The sequence below is a fragment of the Anser brachyrhynchus genome (assembly GCF_964034855.1).
Source record: "Anser brachyrhynchus genome assembly, chromosome: 1".
Classification (NCBI taxonomy): Eukaryota; Metazoa; Chordata; class Aves; order Anseriformes; family Anatidae; genus Anser; species Anser brachyrhynchus.
In genome coordinates this window covers 98240374-98263312 of record NC_137694.1, presented here as the reverse complement: position 1 = coordinate 98263312, position 22939 = coordinate 98240374, and the positions used below count along the sequence as shown (strand labels likewise).

The 22939-nt window shown below is 46.0% G+C and overlaps 1 protein-coding gene across 14 annotated transcripts in view; it reads left to right on the top strand.

Moving 5' to 3' along the window:
- The window catches only part of LSAMP (limbic system associated membrane protein), a gene marked incomplete at its 5' end in the record, with an annotated part of 966571 nt that overhangs the window by 851934 nt on the left and 91698 nt on the right, over positions 1 to 22939 (top strand). For 12 of the 14 annotated variants that reach the window (XR_013945403.1, XM_080577193.1, XM_080577201.1 and 9 more), the window contains one exon: positions 4822 to 4947. Coding sequence is in view for 13 of the 14 variants with exons in the window: in XM_080577193.1 (XP_080433319.1) it covers positions 4822 to 4947 (126 nt within the window). Of the gene's footprint in view, positions 1 to 4821; positions 4948 to 11820; positions 15269 to 21155; positions 22147 to 22939 lie in introns of those variants that run through there. The other 2 variants (XM_080577198.1, XM_080577197.1) reach the window with 2 other exon arrangements.

The following is a 22939-nucleotide window of genomic DNA, read 5'->3' as shown; positions in this document are numbered from 1 at the left end:
ACTGCTGTAGTGGGTGTTTTTGAGACACAGTAATGTTTTGTGGAAACAAATCACTTGCTTTCATCTTGAGAGCAACAGTGATTGCGCTGGGGGAGTGTGCTCTATTTTTCATGTCTCAGTCTTTCTTATTATTTAAATTAATGTGAGTTGCAGTTGTCATGAAAGTGAAGGATTGACAGCAATTAACTTGAACAGGCTCAGTGCAAGGCAGGTTCTGCGCAGCCCTTTCCTACCTAGTTCTGTCACTGTGCTGTGCCTAAGAGTTGAATTTTGATGCCATCTCAGCCGTTGCCCCCCCTCTTCTGCCTTCCAGATTTGAGTTTCTCAAGAAGAATGGCTGCTGGTTAGTTTGGTATTTGTTATTTACCATCAGTGTCATGCGTGAGGAGATGCTGAGCTGGCCTCAGACTTGTCCAGTAGATGTGAAATGTAGAAGAAATAAATATACAAGTTTCAAGCCATTCTTCCCACAGCTTGTTTTGAACTCTCCAGAATCTGTCCCTGGTATGGGTATGGCATCCTGCTTTTCCAGGGATGGAGCGGGAGGGACACTGGGCTGTGCTTATCTTCCACAGGGCTGCGCTATGGTATGTGGTGTTCTGCACGTTGATCTATTCTCCCAGCTGCATCCAGTGGGATCCTAAGCACAGGGTGATGGCTGTCCCGTATTACATTTATGCTGAAAGGGAGGAAAGAGTCTGACAGTTCTTTCTCAGAAGTACCAGAGGCCTGGCAGTGCTTTCTCAATGTCCCCGCAGCTGGAAGGGTGTGACAGCAGCTTGGTCTCTGGAGGGACGAGTTGTTAGCCTAAATAGGGAAGTGCCTCAAAGTACTATTTAACTGTAGTGCTTCCCATACTGTGGCTCCTCGGGCTGTGGTGGTTCTGCTTGTGGTAATGGCTCACAGAGGCCAGACACAAGGTTTTTCCGGATGAGGGTCACCCACAAGATGGCTGGGCAAAAGGAAGCTGTGACACCCCAGAAGTTCCTGGGCCCAGCAGATTTCTTTCTCAGCAATCACACTTCCAGCAGTCTGGAACCATGAAAACATAACACAACCCACACATGGGCAAAAAATAATAAGGTCAAAGCTTCTCATTTCAAGACTGTCCTAAAAAGGTGTGTGCAAAGTAATGACAAGTGCCGAGGAGGCAATGCTAACTGTTGCTGGTGCTGACAGTTTCAGCATTTTAAAACGCTGCCTTGACACCCTGAAAATTGTCTGGCTTTTTTTTTTTTTAATCTGAGAGAAATTACTGTCCACTAAGATCTGGTCACTTTTAATGCTGGCTGGCTTTTAAGCAGACTAAACCAAACTGTTTTTTTGTTGGTTTTTTTTTTTTTTTAATTTACAGGGAGATTATTTCCTACCCTGTTCCCCTCCCTCTCAGCCTTTCCTTGCCCTCCGACCAAGGTGGCAGCTGAAGGCAACCAGCCATTATACTCCTAACAGGATTTCAGCCTTGAATGCTCTTTCCTGCCTCCATTGAAAAGCCAGATACGTCCATCTGGACACATCTTTCTCCTCTTGGGCATTTGGTTTGCATGGTCAGATCTGTTTGTATTTTCTGAGTTTATTTGATGCGCTGCAAACTAAAACGACTTGACGGCTTTGGAAGGTGGCAGGGTGCACATGTCCTCACTGCAGCTCCGCTGCTGATGCCCAGTAGAGGCTTTGCCCGCTCAACCATTTGGTTGGGCATTGACCGTTCTGCCAGAGCCTCCATCTGCTAGACCTACTTCGGCTTAGCCCAGAACAGGCCTTTTCTTGGTTTGTTGCGTGGCTTTTCTTTTTCCCGATGCAAATTCCAAGCTGTAGGCAGCTGAGCTCCACCCCAACTGCTCTCTCTTTTCCCCTCCTGAAAGAGAAAGGGGGAGAATATACGATGGAAGGGGCTCGAGGGTTGAGATAAGGACAGGGAGATCACTCAACAGTTATCGTCACGGGTAAAACAAACTCAGCACAGGGAGATTAATATAATTTATTACCTATTACTAACAAGCTAGAGCAGTGAGAAACAAAAAATGAACAAAAAAAACAGGAACACCTTCCCCCCATCCACTCTCTTCTACCTCCTCCCCCTGAGTAGGGCATGGGAATGGGGGCTGCAGTCAGTCCCTGATAATTCCTCTTCGCCGCTCCCTCACAGTCACTCCCTGCCCCAGCTCCACACGGGGTCCCTCCCACGGGATGCCGTCCTTCCTGAACTGAGCCTGCGGGGGCTGCCCACAGGCAGCAGCTCTTCAGGAACTGCTCCCACACGGCTCCGTACCACGGGGTCCATCCCCCAGGAGCAAACTGCTCCAGCACGGGTCCCCCATGGGCGGCAGCTCCCCCCAGACCTCCTGCGGGGGCTCTCCATGGGCCCCTTTTTGCTGTGCAGAAAATCCCAGGTATGGGACTGTGATAAATGAGGAGGAAGGAAATGGATTTCTTTTACCACCAGCGAAACTCTCATGCACCCCTCAACATGACGGGATCTAATTTTTGACATCATCACTCTTTTCCGATAATGTTCATTTTGCTTTGTTCTGTCCTCTCTGACCTCTTCCTTTGTGTGTGGATGCACTACTGATGGCTTACAGTGAATCACTGATGTAAAAATGTAGCAGGGCTTGTGTTTGTCAGGGGATGTTGAGCGAAAGGGGACAATTTTCTGCTATGCTTTGCTTTACCCAGTGCTGTGCTGCTAGGCAGATATCCCTGCTCTGAAATTCCTCCTCTCCTGGGAAGGGGACCCAGGTGCAGACAACTGTTTCCCCAACACGCCTTGCTTTGGTTGCTTCACCAGGAGCTCAGCCATCAACTCAAGCTCTTGCACAGTAGACAAGCTTCCAAGTTCCCTTCTCCTTCCTTCTTGGTGCCAGTTAGAGCAAGCTGCTCAGGGTTTTATCCAAGCAAGGTTTGCATATCTCTAGGGACAGAGATTCCACCACCTCTCTGGGGAACCTCTTCCTGTCTTCAACCTTACCAAAGTGAAAGCTTCTACCTCATTTTGAGTCAGAATTTTGCCCGTGTAGCAGCTCTTGTCTGCTGCTTTTTGCTGTTCACTGTGCACCTCTGAGAACAGACTGTCTGTCTACTCTGCACCTTCCCACTAGGTATTTGTCGACAGCAATAAGATCTTCACTCATCTTTCCTTCACTCTTATGCTGTTCTTGTGTGTCATGTGCTTGCTGCCCTCTGACTATCTTGGAAGCCCTCTGGCAGACTTACTCCTTCCTGTATGTCAATGGTATTCTTGTACTGGGCAGACCAAAACTGGGTGTAGTGCTTACGAGACAGCATCTGAAGCACCGTATATATAGAGAGAGAGAATCACTTCGCTCCGCTTACATGGCTATGCTCTTGCTAATATAACCCAGGATATGGTTGGCCTTTGCTGCAAGAGCACACCATTAATTGACACTGAACTGTTGAACCCCCATATCTCCTGGGCTGCTCGATCCCACCACTTTCACCCACCCAGCAAATATCAGGGTGGTTAAATTTCCCCACCAGGGCCTGTGATTTTGAGGCTGCTTCTGTCTTGCTAAAGCAGGCTTCATCCACTGCCTCTTCTTGATAAAAAAGCTGGTAGCAGAAACCAACCATCAGTTGTCAAGTCCCTTCATCACCCACCCACCCTGGTCACAAGCTTTGATGACCCCAAAGGGGTCCCATGGTTGTAGATACTAAAGGCCTGGCCATGAGCTTGGTGCCTATGGACTGGGGCTAAAAATCTGTGGGTAAACAGTTTTCCTATGAATCCAGCCACACAGCTTGAAGAGGTGAGTTGCTCTCTTCAGGCTCCATTTCCTTTTCCCCACCTAGCTCATAGGCAGCTTTGCCTCGAAAGGACTATCAGCCGCTCCTGCCAAGAAGTGGGAAGGGGAGGTTGCTGTCTGTTTACTCTGTGGTAAGCAAAGCAGAAAATGATGTTGTTTCATTCCTCACTACACACACATTTGGATGCTGGGGAATGGAAAAAAAAAACTAGAAGGTTCCCTTTTAGCCAAACTCCCTCACCTCCTCCTGGGTGTGAAGCGTGGAAGCAAGACGTGAGTGTGGGGAAGGAGAAGCAGCCACAGCCTGCCCTGCCCAGGGGGAAAGCTTGGAGGCTGAAACACCATGCTCCTGGCCTGCAGTCACCAGGCCCCTAGACACAAAGCATCACAGTTGCTGAAAAGGCCATTCATTTCTAGCTGTAGCTGCTTGAAGCAGATGTACCCCTGTAAGACAGCTCCCAGAAGAGAAAATTAAGGATAGAAGCTAGAGGAAGTCTGGTGCAGGAGGCTTTCCTGGAGACGCTGTTTTGGTCTCCTCACTGTCTGATTTTGATGTGAGTTACGCTGGTTTCCCATCACTGTGCTGCCCCAGAAGTTACCCCTGTTGGACTTTTTGGGGGTGCTGTATCAGGTTCTCTTCCTAGTCAATGCTGGCTGCTTTCTCACAGCCTGAAGGCCCTGCTTTTTCAGTGTTTCCTGGCTCAGCTGCGACCTTGCCTGCATCTCTGCTCCATTTTTCCTTTCCCCCTCCTGGCTGCTTCACCCTGTGCATGCTCCTGAAATCAGACCACTGCTCCCCGTATCTTTCTCCATTCTTTTTTTACATGTCTGCACCATCAAAAGGTTGTTGCACTTGAATTGATTTTCTTGTCTACCGAGAAGCCAGGACCTTGTACTTGGAGCACTGATACAGTTCAGAAAACCAGGTAGTAATGAGGAGCACAGCCTGTGAGAGGGGTTCATGGCTGCCTCTGGTTAATAAGTAGACAGGTTAACAAGTCAGACCAGCTATCCTCCAGAAGTAACAATGTCCAACTTTCTTTTGTCTTCACAGTTCCACCAAAGATCTCCAATATCTCCTCGGACATCACCGTGAATGAGGGCAGCAACGTGACCCTGGTTTGCATGGCAAATGGACGTCCTGAGCCTGTCATCACCTGGAGGCACCTCACCCCAACAGGTAAGTGACCCAACACGACTGTACTGTGCTGATGATTTGTGAACTGTGCAGTAGTTTTCTCTTACAACATTACTGAAAATTTCGGTAGCAATTCAGGCAGCTGTAGGAAAGTAGCAAGGCTCTTAAATGCACTGCAAGCATGTTCTGCAGCATGACCTCCAAAGTGATAACCAGGTTGTCCCAGGGAACAACTGAAATTACTTCAGTAGATGCTCTACAGAATTGGACTTGTAATTCTGTTTAGCTTTGGTCTTCATCTAGCTGTTTCAATCTCTACTGCTGGTAATGAACATCAAGGGGATGGAGAAAAAACACTGCCAGGAAGGGAGGGAGAAAGAGACAGAGAGGATTTCTGTTTAGACATTACACGGAAGAGTATCCTTCCAAAACAAAACACGGAGTTTGCTTCCCATTGATTTGCCTTAAAAGAGAGAGGAAAGTAATTGCATAGATGATTTTATATTACTCTCCACTTTGGCAGACAGTGTTCCTGTGTTTTGTGAGTTGAATAAAGGAGGTGTTAGATCTGCAGAATGAGTGAAGAGCAGGGTGGAAGCAGAATTGTTCACCAGTGTTGTTCTGCTATCTAAGTGCACCTCCCATGTTTGAGGATGTGGCAAGCTTGGAAGAAGAACATCCTTTCGCTAGTAAGACTCCATGGGGATAGCAGCTTGGGTTGCAAGGAAACCTTCATCCCTAAAAAAATTATCACTGGGATGAGAACAAGAGGTGGGTTTCTCTTCTTCTGCCTCATCTCCTTTGAGGAGAGAGCCCTTTACTGGACTTCTTTTTGTCATCAGGTATTTTGTCATCTGAAGTGGATGGGGAAAGCATTCATTAGCTCTATATGAATAACTTTCTGTGATATTCCCATATATATAAAGGGTTAAAGAGGGCTTGAGGTGTGCAGAGTACAAGCTTTCTGCATGTGCTAGAGACAGTCAAGCTGTCTTACTGCAGTTCAACAGCTGGAAAAGGGAAGAGTTGCACAAAGAAGGTTAAAGAGAGATGGGCAGAACGAGATACTGGAACAGGGCCCAATCCAAGTGCTGCATCCAGAAGCACTCGGATTTGAGGTCTGTGGTTCAGACTGGGTTTATTCAAATTTCCTCTCTCATCCCTTCAGCCAAACCGAAGTCCTCCTGAGCATTTATGTATTGGAAAGCCAGATACGCAGTTTGTGGTTTTGGCCTATTTCTTGTAGTATTGAAAGAAAGAAGATGGGTAAAGACCGCCAGAAAGAAGTGGGAGGAGCAGAGCTGATGGGGGGAACACTAATACTTAGTGATATCATTGTCGCTACCTGACTTTCTGCTATTTTCAGTATTAAGCACAGTTGTGACATTGGCATGTATGGGAAAATAGGTCCTATCTTTGTCACCTTTAATTATGTGTATGCAAAATTTTCTGATTTTGGCAGTTCTGCTCTTAGAGTTGATTTCTTACTGAGTCTTTCATCCTGCTGCTGCTTCAGTATTTTGGTCCTCCACCTCACTTTTTTTCTTGTATTTCAGTAGGAGATGCTCCCTAGCTATTCTGTGAGTGCAGCCTAATGTTGTCTGAATTAAAGGAGTTACAAGAGGACTAGATTAAATCTTGATGAAAACTAAGGCCTGATACACATCAGATGCATTGTTCAGCACAGCCATATGAAGGTTCCTTTGGCTGCATGCTCTTGCTTTTTTTTTTTCCCCCAGTTGTACTGCCTACTCCATTGTATCAGACAGACTTTTTCTCTTTCTTCTTAGGGCTCCTCAGAGCATATTTCGACTCTGGCAATCCCCTCTGGTAAACAACAGGACTGGGGAAGCCCACCCCCACTTTGATTCCAGTGTCGGTTCTCCTGGGTCTGTTCTTCAGTCTTCCAGCATGTCCCCCTCACACTTTTCTTCCTGTGCCATGTGTCTCAGAGGCATTGCCTTGCTAGCATCCATCAGTGCCATCTCACTGGCCCCCTTCCAATCCATCCTCAGACCTCCCCTCTACAGTGAAGCCTACCAAGCACCCCCCTTGTAACCAGCTAGAGCTGGGGATGAAGCGCAGGCAGTCCCCAGTCTGTCACTTCCACGTCTCACTGCATGTTGTACTCTCTCTCTTTCTGCATCTCAACCCATCTGTTATCTTTTACGCATGCAGAAGAACTGCTTTCAGGCAGACATCAGGTCTTCGTGCAGCACGTAGCCCAGTAAGGCACATATCCCAAAATGGGGGACACAAGGGTTTCTTTTAAATATTTTCCTTGAGGTTGACAATTAATACACATCCCAAATCTATTCCAGAGCTGCTGCAGTTAGAAACATCTGTCTTATCTTGGAATCTCCTCTTTCCAGGATTGTGAAGCATTTTGGCTCAGTTTACGCTGGTTTTGAGGACATCTGCTATGCATCAAAGAGCTATTTTAGACATTGTAAAGGTTTCTAAAATCTCTCTCTCTCTGTGGATCTTTTTGCGGTTAAACTTGTGACTGCAGAATTGGAAGGACGAGTGTTATTGAGCTTGTGTAGGAGGTTTTGAATGGACAGGTTGTGAAATTAAACCAGCACTGGGGGGCGAGAGGGCCAAATTACTTTTTCTTTGTGCTCTCTCCTGAAGGAGTTCATTAGCAAATTTGTCTGCTGTTTCTTTCATTCATTGATTTGGTCAATAGTGTTTGTTGGCTAATTACCTGAGTTAGAACCACAGAAATGATTTATTTCTTGTTGGCTGGGAGGTGGAAGATACAAATGCAATGGGAAAGTAGTGTAGCTACTTATGCAGAGAAGGCAGGGATGCATGCGATGGTTCATTTAAATGCTGCTGGGCCTCAGGAATGATCGTAGCCCACTCACCTATCCAGGAAGTAGAAAAGTCACTTTAAAAAATGCTACATCTCTTCCTTTGCTGGTCCTTCAGCGAGTAATTGAATGAGGCATTTTTCAACTGTAAGGCCCCAAGCCCTGAAAAATCCATAGGAAAACCTTCCCTCCTTCCCCTGTGAGATAGCTAGAGTGTGTCTGTGGTTGTTGACTGTAGTATTGACACCTGGGGAGAAGGCAGATAAGGGGGGAAATACTTAATTCAAATGGCAAATGACAGTACAGATCAGCTTTAATTCTAGGCAGTGTATAGTAATGAAAGTGGAAATTACATTCCTTGGAACGACACAAGTCCTTGCACTCCTCCTCCATTCCTCTTCAGATGGTTGACTAACTGGGTTTTGACAGAGTAGCTGAAGAAAAAGTCAGTCAGGCCCTTTTCTTTCTTATCTGACAGATTATTACACTGGAGGACCTGGGCAGTGGGGTTTAACTAGTTATGGATAGTTTAATAGGCATTGCCTGGGAGCACGAACAACTTCATTAGCTCTTCTCCTTCAGCTTCTCCTAGCAGAGCTCTCTTCAGGGACCGCTGACCTGCAGCTTCCAGCAGCGGGCCAGCACCTCCCTGCATGTAGTCTGATCGCTTCCCCTGCGATTCAGGATGCAGCTGTGGGCTTATTAAGCCTGCCGTGCCATGTGGCTTTTGTCATCCCACTATGTGACGTTAAGCCATAACAGCCCTCTATACTGGTTTTATTGGGAAACTGTGGTTTGTTCATTTAGGGCGGGAATGAGTATTAGTGATTTCCAGTACAAACTAGCCGACTTAGCAGTTGTCGGCCTCAGGAGTATTTTACTAAAGGATATCCTATAGTCTCTCATCTTTTGAAAGGGACAGAGTCTAGATTCTCCCCTCTGTGACTTTCTGTAAGGACTGGGTGCTATCCTATTATTTATTCTCTGTAATATTAACTCATAGCCTACATCATCCATGTCCCGCAAAGGTATAGATTTTTTTTTCCTTGCTGAATGCAGCCCAATCAAATTTCCAGTTGTTGTACATCAGCCTGGACAAGGTCCCAGCTCAGGGCTGTGTATCGTTCATCATGCTGGCAGGTTCTGTGTGGGCTACCACAGGCAGCCTACCCACCTATGGCCAGTTGTGTTATGAGATGCTCTGCTCTCTCTCTCATCATTTATCATTCCTCATCTCTCCATCTTTTTCAGAGCCATGCTAGATGCTTGGTTTTCTGGAAGAGCTTCCTGGGAAAAATAGGCAAAATAAGGATTCGTATATGTTCATATACTTTTCAATAAACTCCTTCTCCAGAGAAGCCCTAAAGAGTGGCCCCTTGTGAATCAGGTTAGCAGCAATATGGACATGGACAGTTGTTGCAAGGTCTTGGCTTTACCAGAGGTCTCACTGCCAAGCCCATTGTCTGGGTAGAGAAACAGAAGAAAAAGGCAGCTCCTGTCCTGAGGAGGTGGTAGTCATACTGACAGAAACAGTCCTATTCATCCTTGTGCTGCTTTCCTACAAGGCATTGGTGGTTAAAACCTCCCTGGAGGTCTTGCTCCAGGGTGCTGTGGCAAGTGCTGTGAGATTGGCACCCAGGTGTTGTGGCATATTGATCTCTATGGGGCTTATCGTAAGGCTGAATGACTGGGACTTACTGGTTCTGCGTAACCAATTGAGTAGCAAATCGTTTGGTTTTCCTAGAACAGTTAGTGTGAAACCTGTATCAAATCATCAGGCGTTTCATCCCCAATCCAACTTCCCTGGTGTTAGCACAGCAAGGCAGTGTGATGTGGAAGAGAAGAGTTTGGATTCTCTCAAATTCCACCTGACAGTCTAAAGATACACATTTTGGCTCAAAAAAGGAGCTTAGTTATTACAGTGGTAATCACAGCATAAAAAACAGTCTAGAGCAAAGAAGGTAAGTATTGATTGCAACACCCAAGTTTCATGTCACAGCATAAAATGAAAGGAGATGGGAATGCTTGTCAAATATGCCAGTCTGATTCTCCCTAGAGGGTGCTAGAAATTCTCATTGAGTCTTAGAGAATTTACCATAACATGGGAAGTTTAGGAGGAAGAGAGAATACAGAAGAGTGCCTGCCTGCTCTGTGTAATTGAGATGGTATACATATAATATGTTTATAAACAGCTGTAGAACTCATTGCCATGGGAAGTTATTTAAAGATGGGAACTTGGCAAGACTCAAACAGTTTATGTGTTTCTGAGGATAATGTGAACAAATCTGGATATTCTTGTTATTCACAACAAAAATATTGAGAAGGATGTTATACTTCATGCTTTGGGGCTCAATTACTAGAGATGAGGATGAGACCTAAACTGAAAGGGACAGATTATCTCACACCCCCGCTCACTTGTGTATCTTCCTTCAGTGCATGCAGGTCTCTTTTTAGGGCCAAACGCAGAAACATGAAGGAAACAGAGATCTCTCTGAAGGCATGAGATTGAAGATGGCAATATCGTTCACATGAGCAACCTTGATCTTTATGTCCAGTGCTTGTTTGCCTCTCATTGCTGCCTAAGTCCAACGCTTTGCTACTGCACTTTGAGTTGCACAGGAAAAGCCTGCTTCTGGCCAAAGAAGATAACGAGCAGAAAGCCATCGCCCAGAGTCATCACGGGTCAACCCAGTAAGCACTGGGTGGTGATGAATGGGAAGGGGATTTTCTTGGTTATCTAAACTATTTCGATTTAGCCCACCTCTCTGCTCCTTTCTTAAAACCTCAGTGAAACAGTTGAGGAAAAGGAGTGATATATTTATTTACTTATTTTCCTCAGTAGGGTCATCGCTCTTCTCATGTCCCATTCTTCTCGCCCTCTAACTGCCTTTGCCTAATCAAGTAACCTTAAGATTCACAAGGTACTTGTTTGATCCTGAATTTTAGGATTGGGGGGGGAAGGATGCTTTTAAACCATGTCTCCTTTTTCTTCCTTATATTTCTTGTATTCTCAAAATACACTCTGGCAAAAATGCGGTCTTCTGTTCCACAGAGGCCTCTCACTTTGCCTCTTATACACTCCCTGCTTGTTTCAGGACTCTTTCTAAAATGCTTTTTCCTCTCTTGATCTAGTTTCCATCTTGTCCAATGTTATAGGGGAAGTGGGGGGAAGGATGCTGGCTCACAAAGAGCCTGGGAAGCAAGCCAAAGTTTCAACTTTTTCAAGGCTTCTCTAGCAGGCATCCAAATTTGCTTCAGCCTCTATTTTCATCCCACTTCCTTTGGCTCTGCAATTTTATTTTTAAATTATTTTATTTTATATTTTTTTAAGAAATCCTGTCTTCTTATTGCATGGCCCACGAGCAGGAGCCCTCTTGTCCCCTTCCCCACCTATAATAATCTTAAGTCCTGAAACCCTGCTCTCTCCCCAGTGCACAGGATGGTTTTGATTTCTTCCTTTTGTGCCTATGGTCTATGATGCTGTTTCAGTACAAACGCTGTTGATACACAGAACATTCATTTTCTTAGCAGTTGATTTCTCTCTCGTGACCCATGATAGAAGGAAAGCAAGATTTCACAAGTATTTTACCATTTCTGGGGAACAGGTGAATAAAGCAGCTGTTGTGGAGGGACTTTGCCCTGCTGCCTTCAGCAGTGGCTGGAGAAGAACATCTGGAGTCTTCTGGTCAGTGCTTGGCTGCTCCACCTCTGGCAGGTTTTTCTGTGCTTTTGCTGGGGAGATGTGGCAGTTGTGTACCATGTTGGTGGCTCTCCTGTTATGCAGAAATGCTGTTCTTAAACAGCAAGTTGGAGTCTGGCAGGATTACTTCTGTTTTTCCTTTCCCTAGGATGGGGACCACTTCGAGTCAGACACTGCATTAGGGTCTTTTCTATGGTGTTTTAAAGGCTGACCTTGTTTGTGTCCATATGAAAACATTCATCCGCTTACAGAAGAGCAGCATTTTTCTAGTTCACCACATGCTTTAATATCCCTGTCTGTGCAGTGCTGTACAGCCACTACCTCTACCCCTAAGGCCAGTATTTAGCCAGGACATTCAGCAATAACTAGCTTTTCCTTTCTCTCCTGTCCTTCCATGAGATGGTCTTGAAGGATCCCAGAAGGCTAGGAGTCAAAACTGAGCACCCAAGAAGATGAGAGTTCAAAATCTGCTATAATTAATGATGACAGGAAAAGAAATTGCCACACACTGGCATAAGTAGGATCCCAGCAGCAGGCTGATGAACCTTAGCAAATTCTCCATCATTCCTACCAGAAGAAAAACATTGAAATCAAGGTACTTTCTGTCATGACCAGAAGAAAAAGAGGAAAGGTCTGCTGCCTGCCTCTGCCTAGTGTGGTAGATGCTGTCCTGCTCACCCTCTTTCCCTACCAGCCTTTCTTGTGCTCCTTTGCATGAACCTGCCATTGAGCACTCTCGTATCCTACCTTTAAGTAGTCAGCTTGAACTGCCTGGAGAAAACGTTACTGAGTGCGAGGCACTGCCTGTGTGTGTGTTATTGTGTCTCCCTCTAGTGATGTGAACTAACGAGCCTGCTTTGGGTTGCTTGTGCTTGGAGCTACTTCTTTGGTGACAGGTATTCTAAGGCTTCACTGGGGCAAAAGGCTGATATTTTAGGACTGGGTCCCTGTTTCCCTGCTATCTGGAGGTCATACTCCCCATTGGCAGCTCCATGTTTACAGCTGTAGCCTGCTCATAAAGATACCGAGAGGTTGGCTGTGAATTCAAGAGAGAAAATTCACAGCATTTTAAATTTAATAGTTTTAATCCAAACATTCTTAAAGTTATGCTTCAGAAGAAAATGTAAAGGCTGCATTCCCTCCCTCCCCCTTGTAGCTGTAATCTATAAGTATTTTCACTTGAGGCAAGCATATTTCTCACTATCTCTTCACAGTAGGAAGAAGATGCACTAATAAAAGGCAAAGTTAAGGTAGTAGCTTATAGCTGTTTCCTCTATTTTTTTCATTTAAAGAGAGACTTCACCATTTGTGTTGTTATGCTGTTATTTGGCTTCACTGACTTCAGTGTTTGGTATGTGCTGCACTGGAGTCAGAGCAACTGTCTTCTGCAGCCTGAGGACCCAAGTGAAAGTGGAATGACAGCATCCACAGCAGCACACGGATCCTGCCACAACAGTAATGTCCAGAGGGAGTTTCCTGTACAGCCCCAAAGCTTTCGCCCCTTCTAGTTTCTACCACGCAGTCATATGACCATCTCTTGTCTCTGCCCCCTGCGTTAGTCCCACTAATGAAGCTACTTAGCATCTATACCCCAGCTCTAGTAGTAGCTGGGAAATAGCGAGCAAGAGAGAGGATGTGCAGGGAGAAGCAGGAAGGTAAACATGATTTGCAAGAATCTGCTGTACAGAGACAAACCCAGGGCAAAGAAAAAGCTGGCTTTGGGGGCAAGCCATCCTGACCTTGCTTGCCATGATGGCCACAGCAAGGGCAGGGGTCACTCAGCCTCCTGCAGTGTGGAGCTTTTCTCCAGGGTCTGAATGCAGTTGTCATGGAAGTGGGAGTCTGCTGACTGAAGGTAGTGAGTTATTTTGGTAATGCAAGGCTGCAGTAAGCTCTGGTGATGTGAGCACTGGTGCTATTTTCCCTCTGCAGCCTTCCTTCTGAGCATTTCAGAAATGTCTTCAGAACATGCCTCCCATTCCTGTCTGAAGAAAAATGGGAGAGACTGAAAACGTGGTACTTTTTTTTTTATAAGGTGCATTTTCAGAAGTGTTATTTTTATTTCTCCTTCACTTACTTTTTCTTTCTTGCTGAACCGTACCCGAAAAATATGACTCTTCTCATACACTGTGTATTTTTTTCATGCACTGGCTGAGCAAATCATCCTTTCTCATAAACTTGCAATGAGTGGCCACCTCGGTGTTAGCATGGGAACAAAGCAGGCAGCAGTGGGATGGCTGGGTGCAGGCCCATCCGGGCAAGCAAGAGCTGCTGCGTGATGCAGCCATTGAAGTTCACACCAGGCTGGGTGGAGGGGAACTTGAGTGATCTGAAGGGTGAGTACATCCTGCCAGAGAAAAGGATGTGTAATGCAGGTATTGAAGGCCTGGGGAAGGCATTGATTGTGAGGGATTTCAGTTATCTGGGTATTGATACGTGCCCTGCTCCATGTGCCTGGCTGAGGGCTGCTGGCAGGGCCATCTTACTGTGTGGACTGTAGTCAGCAGCATGTATCATTGCCACCATCCCTACCTGCTGTGGAGCTTGTAGATCAGTAAACGCCACGTATGTATGCGCATGTGCACTGCTGTAAGCATTACTTGGGAGTGTTTTACTATGTTGTCACTTGTATGCTCAGCCTGCTGGTGTCTGTGCATGCATTTTGCTGCACATGTAAGTTTTTTGATGTTTGCCAGCCTTACGCGCCATCGTCAAAGGCTTGCGTTTCCTCCATGGTAGAAGTGTGAAACATAGCAGTAAGTGTGCAAAGTAAGACAAGGGAGGAGAAAGTATCCTGAGTCATTTTGTACCTGCCAGAAGAAGGCATCCTTTGACTGCAGGGCATGGATCTGTACATCTGTCCAAAGCCTGTCTGTGGAGCCTAAAGTACAGCTGCATGAAGGGGACAGAGAATAATTACTTTTAGTGTCACTAATGATAAGGAATTTCAGAAATTCCCTGAACTGCATAAGCTTAGATCAGGCTCCAAACTTTGCAACTCCAGCCTCTCTCTGACATGCTCACTTGTATCTACTGCATTTATCTCTGCTGGACTTGGGCATCTTCCAAGTAAATAAATAATTGGTTCCTGCCTCTGTCTCCCCTTCTGCCCAAGGGACTTAAAGTTAATTTGTGCTGACTATTAGTCTTTGGGTAAAGCTGCTATTGCAAAAGGAACCCAGGGCATATATAGATAGATGGTCCTCGCACTGTGAAATTGTAAGTGCCCCCGTTTCCCATGGGGAGATCTACAGCCACTTGACTGCTGCAAGGAGGATTCCTCATAGCTCTTAGGAGATTTCCAGGGGATGGAGCAGGTGGAGACAGGAAGCCCACGTTCCCTAGACATTGCAGCAAGCCCCAGCTCGTGCCTGGAGCTGCCTGTACCAGAACTTGGGTGAAATACAGGCACGTGGTGAAGCACATCAGTCCATGTGAGAGCCTGGCTTGTGCCTGAGGAAATGGCAGGATGGGTCTCAGCATCCATGCACAGAGCACAGGCTGCAAGGGACTCGGGGACAAAGAAAAGTCGCATTTGCCATGCAGTATCTCCTGTGTGAGACACAGTGAAGATGAGGGAAGGAGACTGTTAACTCGAACAGACAAAAGTAATTAGAGGAGCAAAATAATAGATTAATGAGCAGCCAGTGTCAGGGGAACTTATTAATTATCAGTAGAGGATTTCCTTCAGTGTGCAGGCTGGCCGAGGGCATGAAAGATAGCAACCAAAAACTCAAGTCCCGTTTAAGGGAGCTGCTAGGGAATTAGTGGTGAGGGGTGTACGGAGGACAATAGAACAGGTTGAGTTAAGTGCTTCCTTTGAATCTCTTGTTTTGTGTAGCCCAAGTAATGGCTGGGGGGGGGGGGGGGGGGGGCAGGATATGGGAAATGCTAGATTGCATCTAACCAATGTTAATAATGGCTCAATAAAAATGCTCTGATAAGAACACATTAAAGTTGTGCAGTTAAGGACTTGCAAGCCAGGTAAGGTGAGATTTAAGGTTACAAATACAACCTTAACTCTTCTCCTGCTGAGTGTACCTTAGCAGGCAGCCTCTAATTAAGGGGCATCAGGCTACTTCTCAAGGAATACATCATAACATTGGTTAATGCTCTCTTCAGCTTTGGACGGGATCGTACAGTGTCTTAAATATTGTGTGTGTCTGTGTTTGCCCTGTGAAACAGATCCTTTTTAATTATGGTACTGAGAATACCGCGTTAGTTGTACTTGAACAAACGCTGTTGTTTAGGCATCGGGTCCATTCAGACAGTTTAAATACAGGGCAGCCCACCATCCACTCTCCCAGGTCGCCATTTCAGGCATCAGAAAGCAGTAGGCTTGGAAGACGTCAACATTAGCTGCAAGTAGTGATGAATATGGGAGTTTACTTTCCAAAGATAGGTTGGGACTCCTTTAGCTCTGCATATTGTGTTTTTGACCTAGTTGGCTTACTGAAATCATTCAGACCATGCACTGGTCAAGATATTACTCCATCCCATCAGACTACGCCACAAGATGTGCCCATGTCCTGTATCAGTGAGACCCAGGAGTTGCCCGTTCACACATCAATGTATTTTCCTCTCAGAGCTTCTATGTTCACAGTTTTTAGTCCCATTGCATGTACAATGGTTGTGGTATAATGGAAAAGAGAGAAAGCATAAAGGGTAAATCTGTTTTTGAGGAGCACCGTAGAACAGATCCATTGGGTTTATGCCACACACTGCAGATCTGACATCTCTCCCTGGTATCTATGCTGAGTTGTTAGCCTGCCCATTGAACACCATGCCCTTTGAGGGGAAGCCATCTCTTCTGCTAAGTTCTTGAGTGAAAACGTTCTTCCTTCCCTGCAGACCCTTACTGCAGTAGTCCTAGTTTTCTTACAAACCTCTGACGCATCCTGCAGCACCCCTGCTATCTCACTGCTTGTCCTTGCAGCTCCCCAGGGAGGCCTGCTTTGGTTGCATTTGAAGTGCTGTTGGACTATGACTGTCTCCGAATATGTTTGCCATCACATGAGTTCAGGTGCAGACTTGCATGGGGATTTGAGGGCATCTAAAGCAGTCTCGGATGCCCTGAGCTTTATTCTTGCCTTGTAGATCACTATTGAAAGAATAGACGGAGTAACAGGAAAGGCAAAAAAGCACGTACAGTAGTTCCAGCAGCAGTCAGAGCTCTGTAGATATTTCTAAAGGTTTCCAAATGCGTCTTCGATTGTCCCCAGCAAGAAAAAATTGGGTTGTGAGAGCTGTCCCTTAGAGGCAGGTGGAGGCCAGTCCGTGTAGAGCAGAAGCTCATCTGGAGAGTTTTGTATGAAAAGGGAAGGTCACGTAACCCCAGGCGGTCTTCTGGGAGCTGGCCACAGGGGAGCAGAGGTTATGTGCCAGAAACGAGAGGATGGCGGTGAGGAGGCAGATAGAGAATTTCGCGGAAGGGCCGCAGCTCGGGGGAAATATGCTGATTAGTTTCCGCAGACCTGCACAGATCTGAAGTGAGCTAAAAATTTCCTCACTCAGAGACTTTGGGGATCACTGAGCAGAGTTTGTTTAAAAGAAATGAGCTTCATCTGAGAGGTTTTGCAACTTGTGCTAATGAGAGTCTGTCTGTCAAACTTAAGTGGCATCAAGTGGCTCAGAACAAGGGCTCTTGGGCGTTAAATGGTTCCTACCAAATACCAAGCCCATTACCATGATTGGCTGTTATAGCCCTCTAAACGGCAAAAGTGATTAAATTGGTCGTTATGAAACACTAAAGATGCATAATTATGAAAAATAAGGCTTGAGTAAGAGGAGATTTCATCTCACTCTGGCTTGTAGCTCAAGGAGGAATCAATGCAGGAATGTTTTAAAAGCAGCCAAGGGTTGCCCCTTGTCTGGTTTTCTCCTGGCAGTCTGGGAATCATGAGTGTGTTTGAGAGTGAGGGTGTTCTCCAGTCCCTAGCCTGATACATGAGCTGGAGACCGAATACCACAAGACCTGCTCTGCACTTAGGATTGAGGTTCTCCCTTACCAGAGGGAAGATTTCACTCCCTGCTGTCCCTCACTCTGCTGAAAAGCCTGTTTCGTACTTGGAGGGAAGTTGGCTTTTCCTGGTTATGTGCCATGGGACCCAACTGACCCATCCAGCTACACAGAGCAGTGAGCTGTGAACGTGTCCTGTGCTGAGCCACAGCAGAGAACCGTTCGGGCAGCATGGGTGGCTAGCTTATGTTGGGCACGAGCAGCTCCAGCACATCGGTGAGACTTAAAGCAGCAACACACTGGCATTTGTTTAACAGACTGGGCAATCAGAATTAAGAATTGAGCACTTTTCAGCAGCAAGCTTCTGTGGGAGGCCTTGAGACGATGCTAGTGCCAAGCAAACCTGTCTCTACCCAGCTCCCCCCGTGTTCGCTAAGGTGAGATCCCAACCCTGGCACATCAGGCACTCCTGCCTTATCTAGGAGGCAGGGATTTGTGTCATCAGGGAGTCAAGCTCAGGGGGTGCTGCAGGCATTGGTACAGGTATGGTTTTTCCTCCTAGGAAGCCCTCGCTCAGCAGACAGCAGCATGTGCCCCATCAGCAAGCACTGCTGAACTTCTCGCTTTCACTTCAGCCCCTTCTCCGTTGGGCAAGGGGGCACCTCCTTCAGCTTGAAGCGTGAGCAGGGTGTTTTTCCAAAGTGGCATCATTTTGGTATCAGCGCCTTTGCTGTCACGGGGGAGAGCAGCCTGTCCATGGAAAAGGCCAATGGCTGCTCTAGAGGGATGGTCTCCGTGCCGTGGAGAGGGTTTCTAGGGGGCAGCTCAATAGAGATGGATTGCAAAAGGGAGGTGTCAGGTCTGTCACTGGCATTTGGTCACTGTGTACAAAGGGATGGGAGTGAGAATCCAAGAAGCTTTCTACAGATGGGTAAGGGTGTTGAATAAAAAGTGTCACAGCTATTATGCATCTTTGAGCTTAGAGTGTCAGGGGAAAGGGTTGTGGAGTTCTGCCATTGAAAAATGTAAGGCCATTTTCCTTCAGAGCAGCTCACTTCCCTGTTGTTGGGCAGCTCTGAGGATCAGACGGGTACTTTGTCCCCTTCCCACTCTCCCAGCTGTGCCAGTACCTTGCACTGCTACTTCAGAGCATCCCTCATATAATTCTCACATTAAAAGGCTGGAATAGCACCAGGCACAGAGCAGAATACATGCATTGTTTTCTTTTGCACTGCTCCATCAACACGGACTTCCTGAAGTTCTGATGTCCTGGGTTTTCACAGACTTTCAGCAAAAACAGGTTATTTATTTCTCTTTTACTATCTTTTTAGTTCTCTGCTTCTTTGGAACCACCCCAGCCCTAGAAGAGTTTGGTTTTATAACCTCCTTAGAAAGAGTGATAGTCGTGCTGAGCTATGCACAGCCTCCAGGGGCTCTCTGCTCTCCTTGGGCTGCTGCATTTCTCTCTAGGTGAGCACTACCTGAGTCACAGAGCCCAAGTCCTCGTTTCTCTGGTTGGAACCAAATGGTCACGAGGGATAAGCTGGTATTTATATTACCCTTACTCCTCCTGTAACTGATATGTAACGCACTGGCAGATCCTACCCAAAACTCCGCTGGCCATTTATCTCCCTCATCCATCCGTCTCTGCTCTCCATCTTTCCTCATGTGACAGTTGATTTTGAGTATTTTTCAGGAACCCAATTTCTTTGTAAATCAAATGCCTTTTAAAAAAAAAATGATTGGGTATTGCTTGGTATCAGAGTATGTCATTTAAGGCATTAGTCACTTCTAAGAAAACACCGTGTGTGTATACGTGTGTGTCATTTACGGCATTATTCATATCCCTAAAGGCAAGTAATATCATCTGCATGTGCATGTGAGTGTGTGTGAGCAATCTTGTTGGCTGATTTGCTGTATAAAGTTGTCTTCTCCTGTGCTCCTGTGGCTGCTGTACTCAAAGTAAAATGTGCTCTGTCCTAAATGGGAAGCCAAGTCTCTCTACCTTTTGAAGAGGCTGCACTCTTCACAGAGATAAAGTTGTAACACACCCCTTGACACTTACCCATATTTAATCCTTCTCCAAATCCAGTCTACTCAGCCAGACTTGATCTGTCTGAAGAACTGCTTGTGTTAATTTAACCGGAGTTAGAAGTATCCTGGAAAGTTTCAGACTGCTCTTGAGGTTTTGAACAGAGGACAGCTTGTGAAAATGGATTCATTTCGTTCCTTAGACGTTTTTCGAACTTTTTTCATGGCTTGTTGCAATTTGCACATAGTTGTTGGCTTAAATCCCCACTTGTACCAGAAAAGATCCCTCTCTGGAAGGGTGAATGTTTTTCACAAATTCCGGTTATGGGAATGCAAAAATATTTAATTGTTTTCCGGAAGCAAGCTGCAATAATGTGACTTCAGTGAAGTTCCTTGCCCACACGCTAGCTTGTAGGCATTTTGAAAAAGCCTACATTTAAGATGCTTCCAGACTGATGAATACATCTGAGACTTCCCATAGTATTAGCCTAGCTTATGCCAAAATATAATAGGGTTGTGGTTGCCATTATCTTTGGGCTTGACACTAGGGGTGTGTGTATCAGGATCCAGATCACTTGGGGATTAAGCTTGCTCACTCAAAATGCTTTTCTGCAGAAAAAAAATTAGTCCGGATGCCTTAAAAACCTCAATTTGTGTTCACGGAACAGTTTCTCAGGAAAGTATGGATTACAGACACTGGAGGATAGAATAAGTTTAAAACTGAGCTGGGTTTCACATGTGGAACATTTTCCCAGCAATTTATCGTCTTCTCCTTTGGTCTGTAAGCCCCAATTGCGTTTTAATCATTTGCTTTTGACAAGTATGATTTTTGAAGAAAAAGGGTTGGGGGAATGGATGGACCTCATTTACTTATATAATCAAAGTTGCTTTCCTAGAGTTCAGGAAGGCCTCAAGACTTCCTCAGAATTTACAGCCTTCATGGCAATTATGTCAGCATCCGGAAATTGTATCTAAACAGGGAAGTTGCATATTTCCAGCCTAAAAATGATTATACTAATGACATTGTCTTGCTACTGTGATCTTTTTTGCTGATCTGTGTCACATCACTTTCTTTTGCCCGTGTGTTGTCTCTCCCTTTGCTAGATCTTCTTTCAATCTAGTGCTTATCTGCTGTCAATAAATCTAGGAGGGAATGCTGAAAATTGTTTTCCCCCTCTCAAACCATACCTTAGAAATTCAAGCTTAAGGTGGTAAACAGAATCCACTTGGACCCGTTTTCACATTGCTATGGCAAATTGTGTGCATCACCTTTAATATGCTGGAAATAGATTCATAAGAAGAAGCTGCGTTGAGGAGAGTTGTCCGGAACAGACTTTCTGAAAGTGACTTTATATATAAAAGTGCTGTCAAAGTACCAACCTTAGCAAAGGCTAGTCATTTAGCTAACTAGCCTGCAAACCCAAAGACCAGACCATCTATCAGCTGTTATTTTCTAGACATCAGTCTAATAGAGGTGAGGACGTTGAATATAAACATGTACCAAACCACTCCCTCTATTTCTTGACTGTCCTTTTCCTGAGCATTTGTAAAGTAGGCTTTTTCCTCTCCAGAATTCCCTAGCTCAGGAAAAGAAAATGGAGTGAGGTACTCTTGTCAATAGCTCTTCCATCAAAGCCTGCCTAATTTATATGCAGGCAATAACTAAATGACGCCTGTGGGGAAAGGCAGCAGAGACAGGGCTGTTTGAGCAATTTTGTGATCCTTCCCTGTTTGCATTTTTCAGTGTTCCGAAGGCTGTTTTTAAAGGTAACTTTACCTTAAATCCCCAGACTTGTGAACGCATGAAGTAGCAGAGTTATTAAAATTATGCAGCCTCTTGTAAGGATCTGAAAGAGAGCACAGCTCGCAACAAGGTGCTGTGCAAGAAAATAGGAACATTTGCTGTCTCAAGATGCTCTTCTCTAGAGGAGGTACGGCGTTCTCCAACGAGTTTGCCCTGTAAAGGTAGTGCTTAGGATGGGAGTGTTGCAGGGGCCCCCTCTCATGCCAAGAACTCAAGCTCAGGCTGGGAGAGTGGAAGAGCAGCAGTTGGCAGACAGCTTGGAGCAGGTGCCCATGGGCATCAAAAGGGCTGCCCAAATGATGCCAGTCATGAGCAGGAACCTTTCGTGCAGGCATTTCACAAACAGTATCCTTGAGGGCACCACGACTGAGTCTGCCCATGCTCCTGTTGCTCATTATATCAGCATTGGTGTGGGATTCGAGACTGATCAGGACTCAAGACTGAGCTTCCCAGCCACCAAAGGCCTCCTGTGCTTATCCTTCTCCGCTTTCCATAGCACTGTTCTCACAGTGGGAAGAGCAAGTCCTTCCTCTCGCCGTAAACACAAAGCATTTCCATCAATTTTTGGAGGTTGTCGATCCCCACCATCGCAATGTGAGTGCCAGAGATGCTCTTCCCCTCTTTATACCACCACATTGCACTGGGAGTTGATTCTTTTCCCTGTATCAGCCTCAGAAACCAATATTCGTAGCCTGTTCCCTCCTTCTCCCCTGCTCGGTGCTGGCAGCTGCTGTTCCACCCCCTTCCCGCGTTTGAGATACCTGCCACAGTAATGGGATCCTCCTGCAAGCTTGTTAATTGAAAGGAATTTGTCTGGCCTGAAGATGTCAGGAGGCTGACGGAGACGTGTTTCTGTAAAATAAGGCTAGAGCTACAGTGCAACAGACAGAGTCTGGATCACTGAGACTCTCTCATACTCGCTGGCTGCAGCCAGCTTTTCCACAGGGGAAGTTAATTAAGGTGCAGTCGTCAGGGTATGGGTGCCGGAGAACCCCTGCTCGGCTGCCAGCAAGTCCTCTGCATTGCCGGTCTGCGAGGTGCCATTGCTTCCTTCCCCCTTGGCGTTTCCCCTCGCCTCTTGTGCCGCTTCCATTTCTCATTCCCATCAATTTGAAACAGAGCCCTGCTGACCGCTGCTCATACGCTTCCCGGCATGGCTAATAATAATGGCCTCTGTGGGAAATGACGGGCTGAGGCAGAAGGGACGTAATGATGCTCTGGCTGGGGTAGGCAGAGAGAGGAAAGTGAAGTGACAAGCAGCTAAACAGCAAGAGAGGGGTGTGATGATAAAAACAAACAAACCTGCAAACGTCTACAAACCCACAGCAGCGGCAACCCTGAAACAAATGGGGAGAGACAAGCTTGAGTCCCAAAGGGAGAGGAAAGGGGAAAAGAGAGAGAGAGGAAAGCAAGCAGAGAATTGGCCAATAATTGAAATGGCATCAGGGAAAAAAGGAACTGGAAAACACAGAGGGAAAGACAGGCTTGGAACTGGCAGATAGCAAAGAAAGAGGATGAAAGAGGGAGCGAGCATAGAGGAAGATGTAGACAGTAAAAGAAGAAGGCAGGGGGAATGGCATATGTGGAGCTAATGAAAGGAAACGGAGGCAAAATATGAGGTGGGGAAGCATGGAGGGGAAGAGACTGATGCATCGGCAGAGGAGGAAAAGCAGAGGTGAACTGAACCAGGGTAGAGAAAGGAAAGAAAATAAGGCATTTGGGTT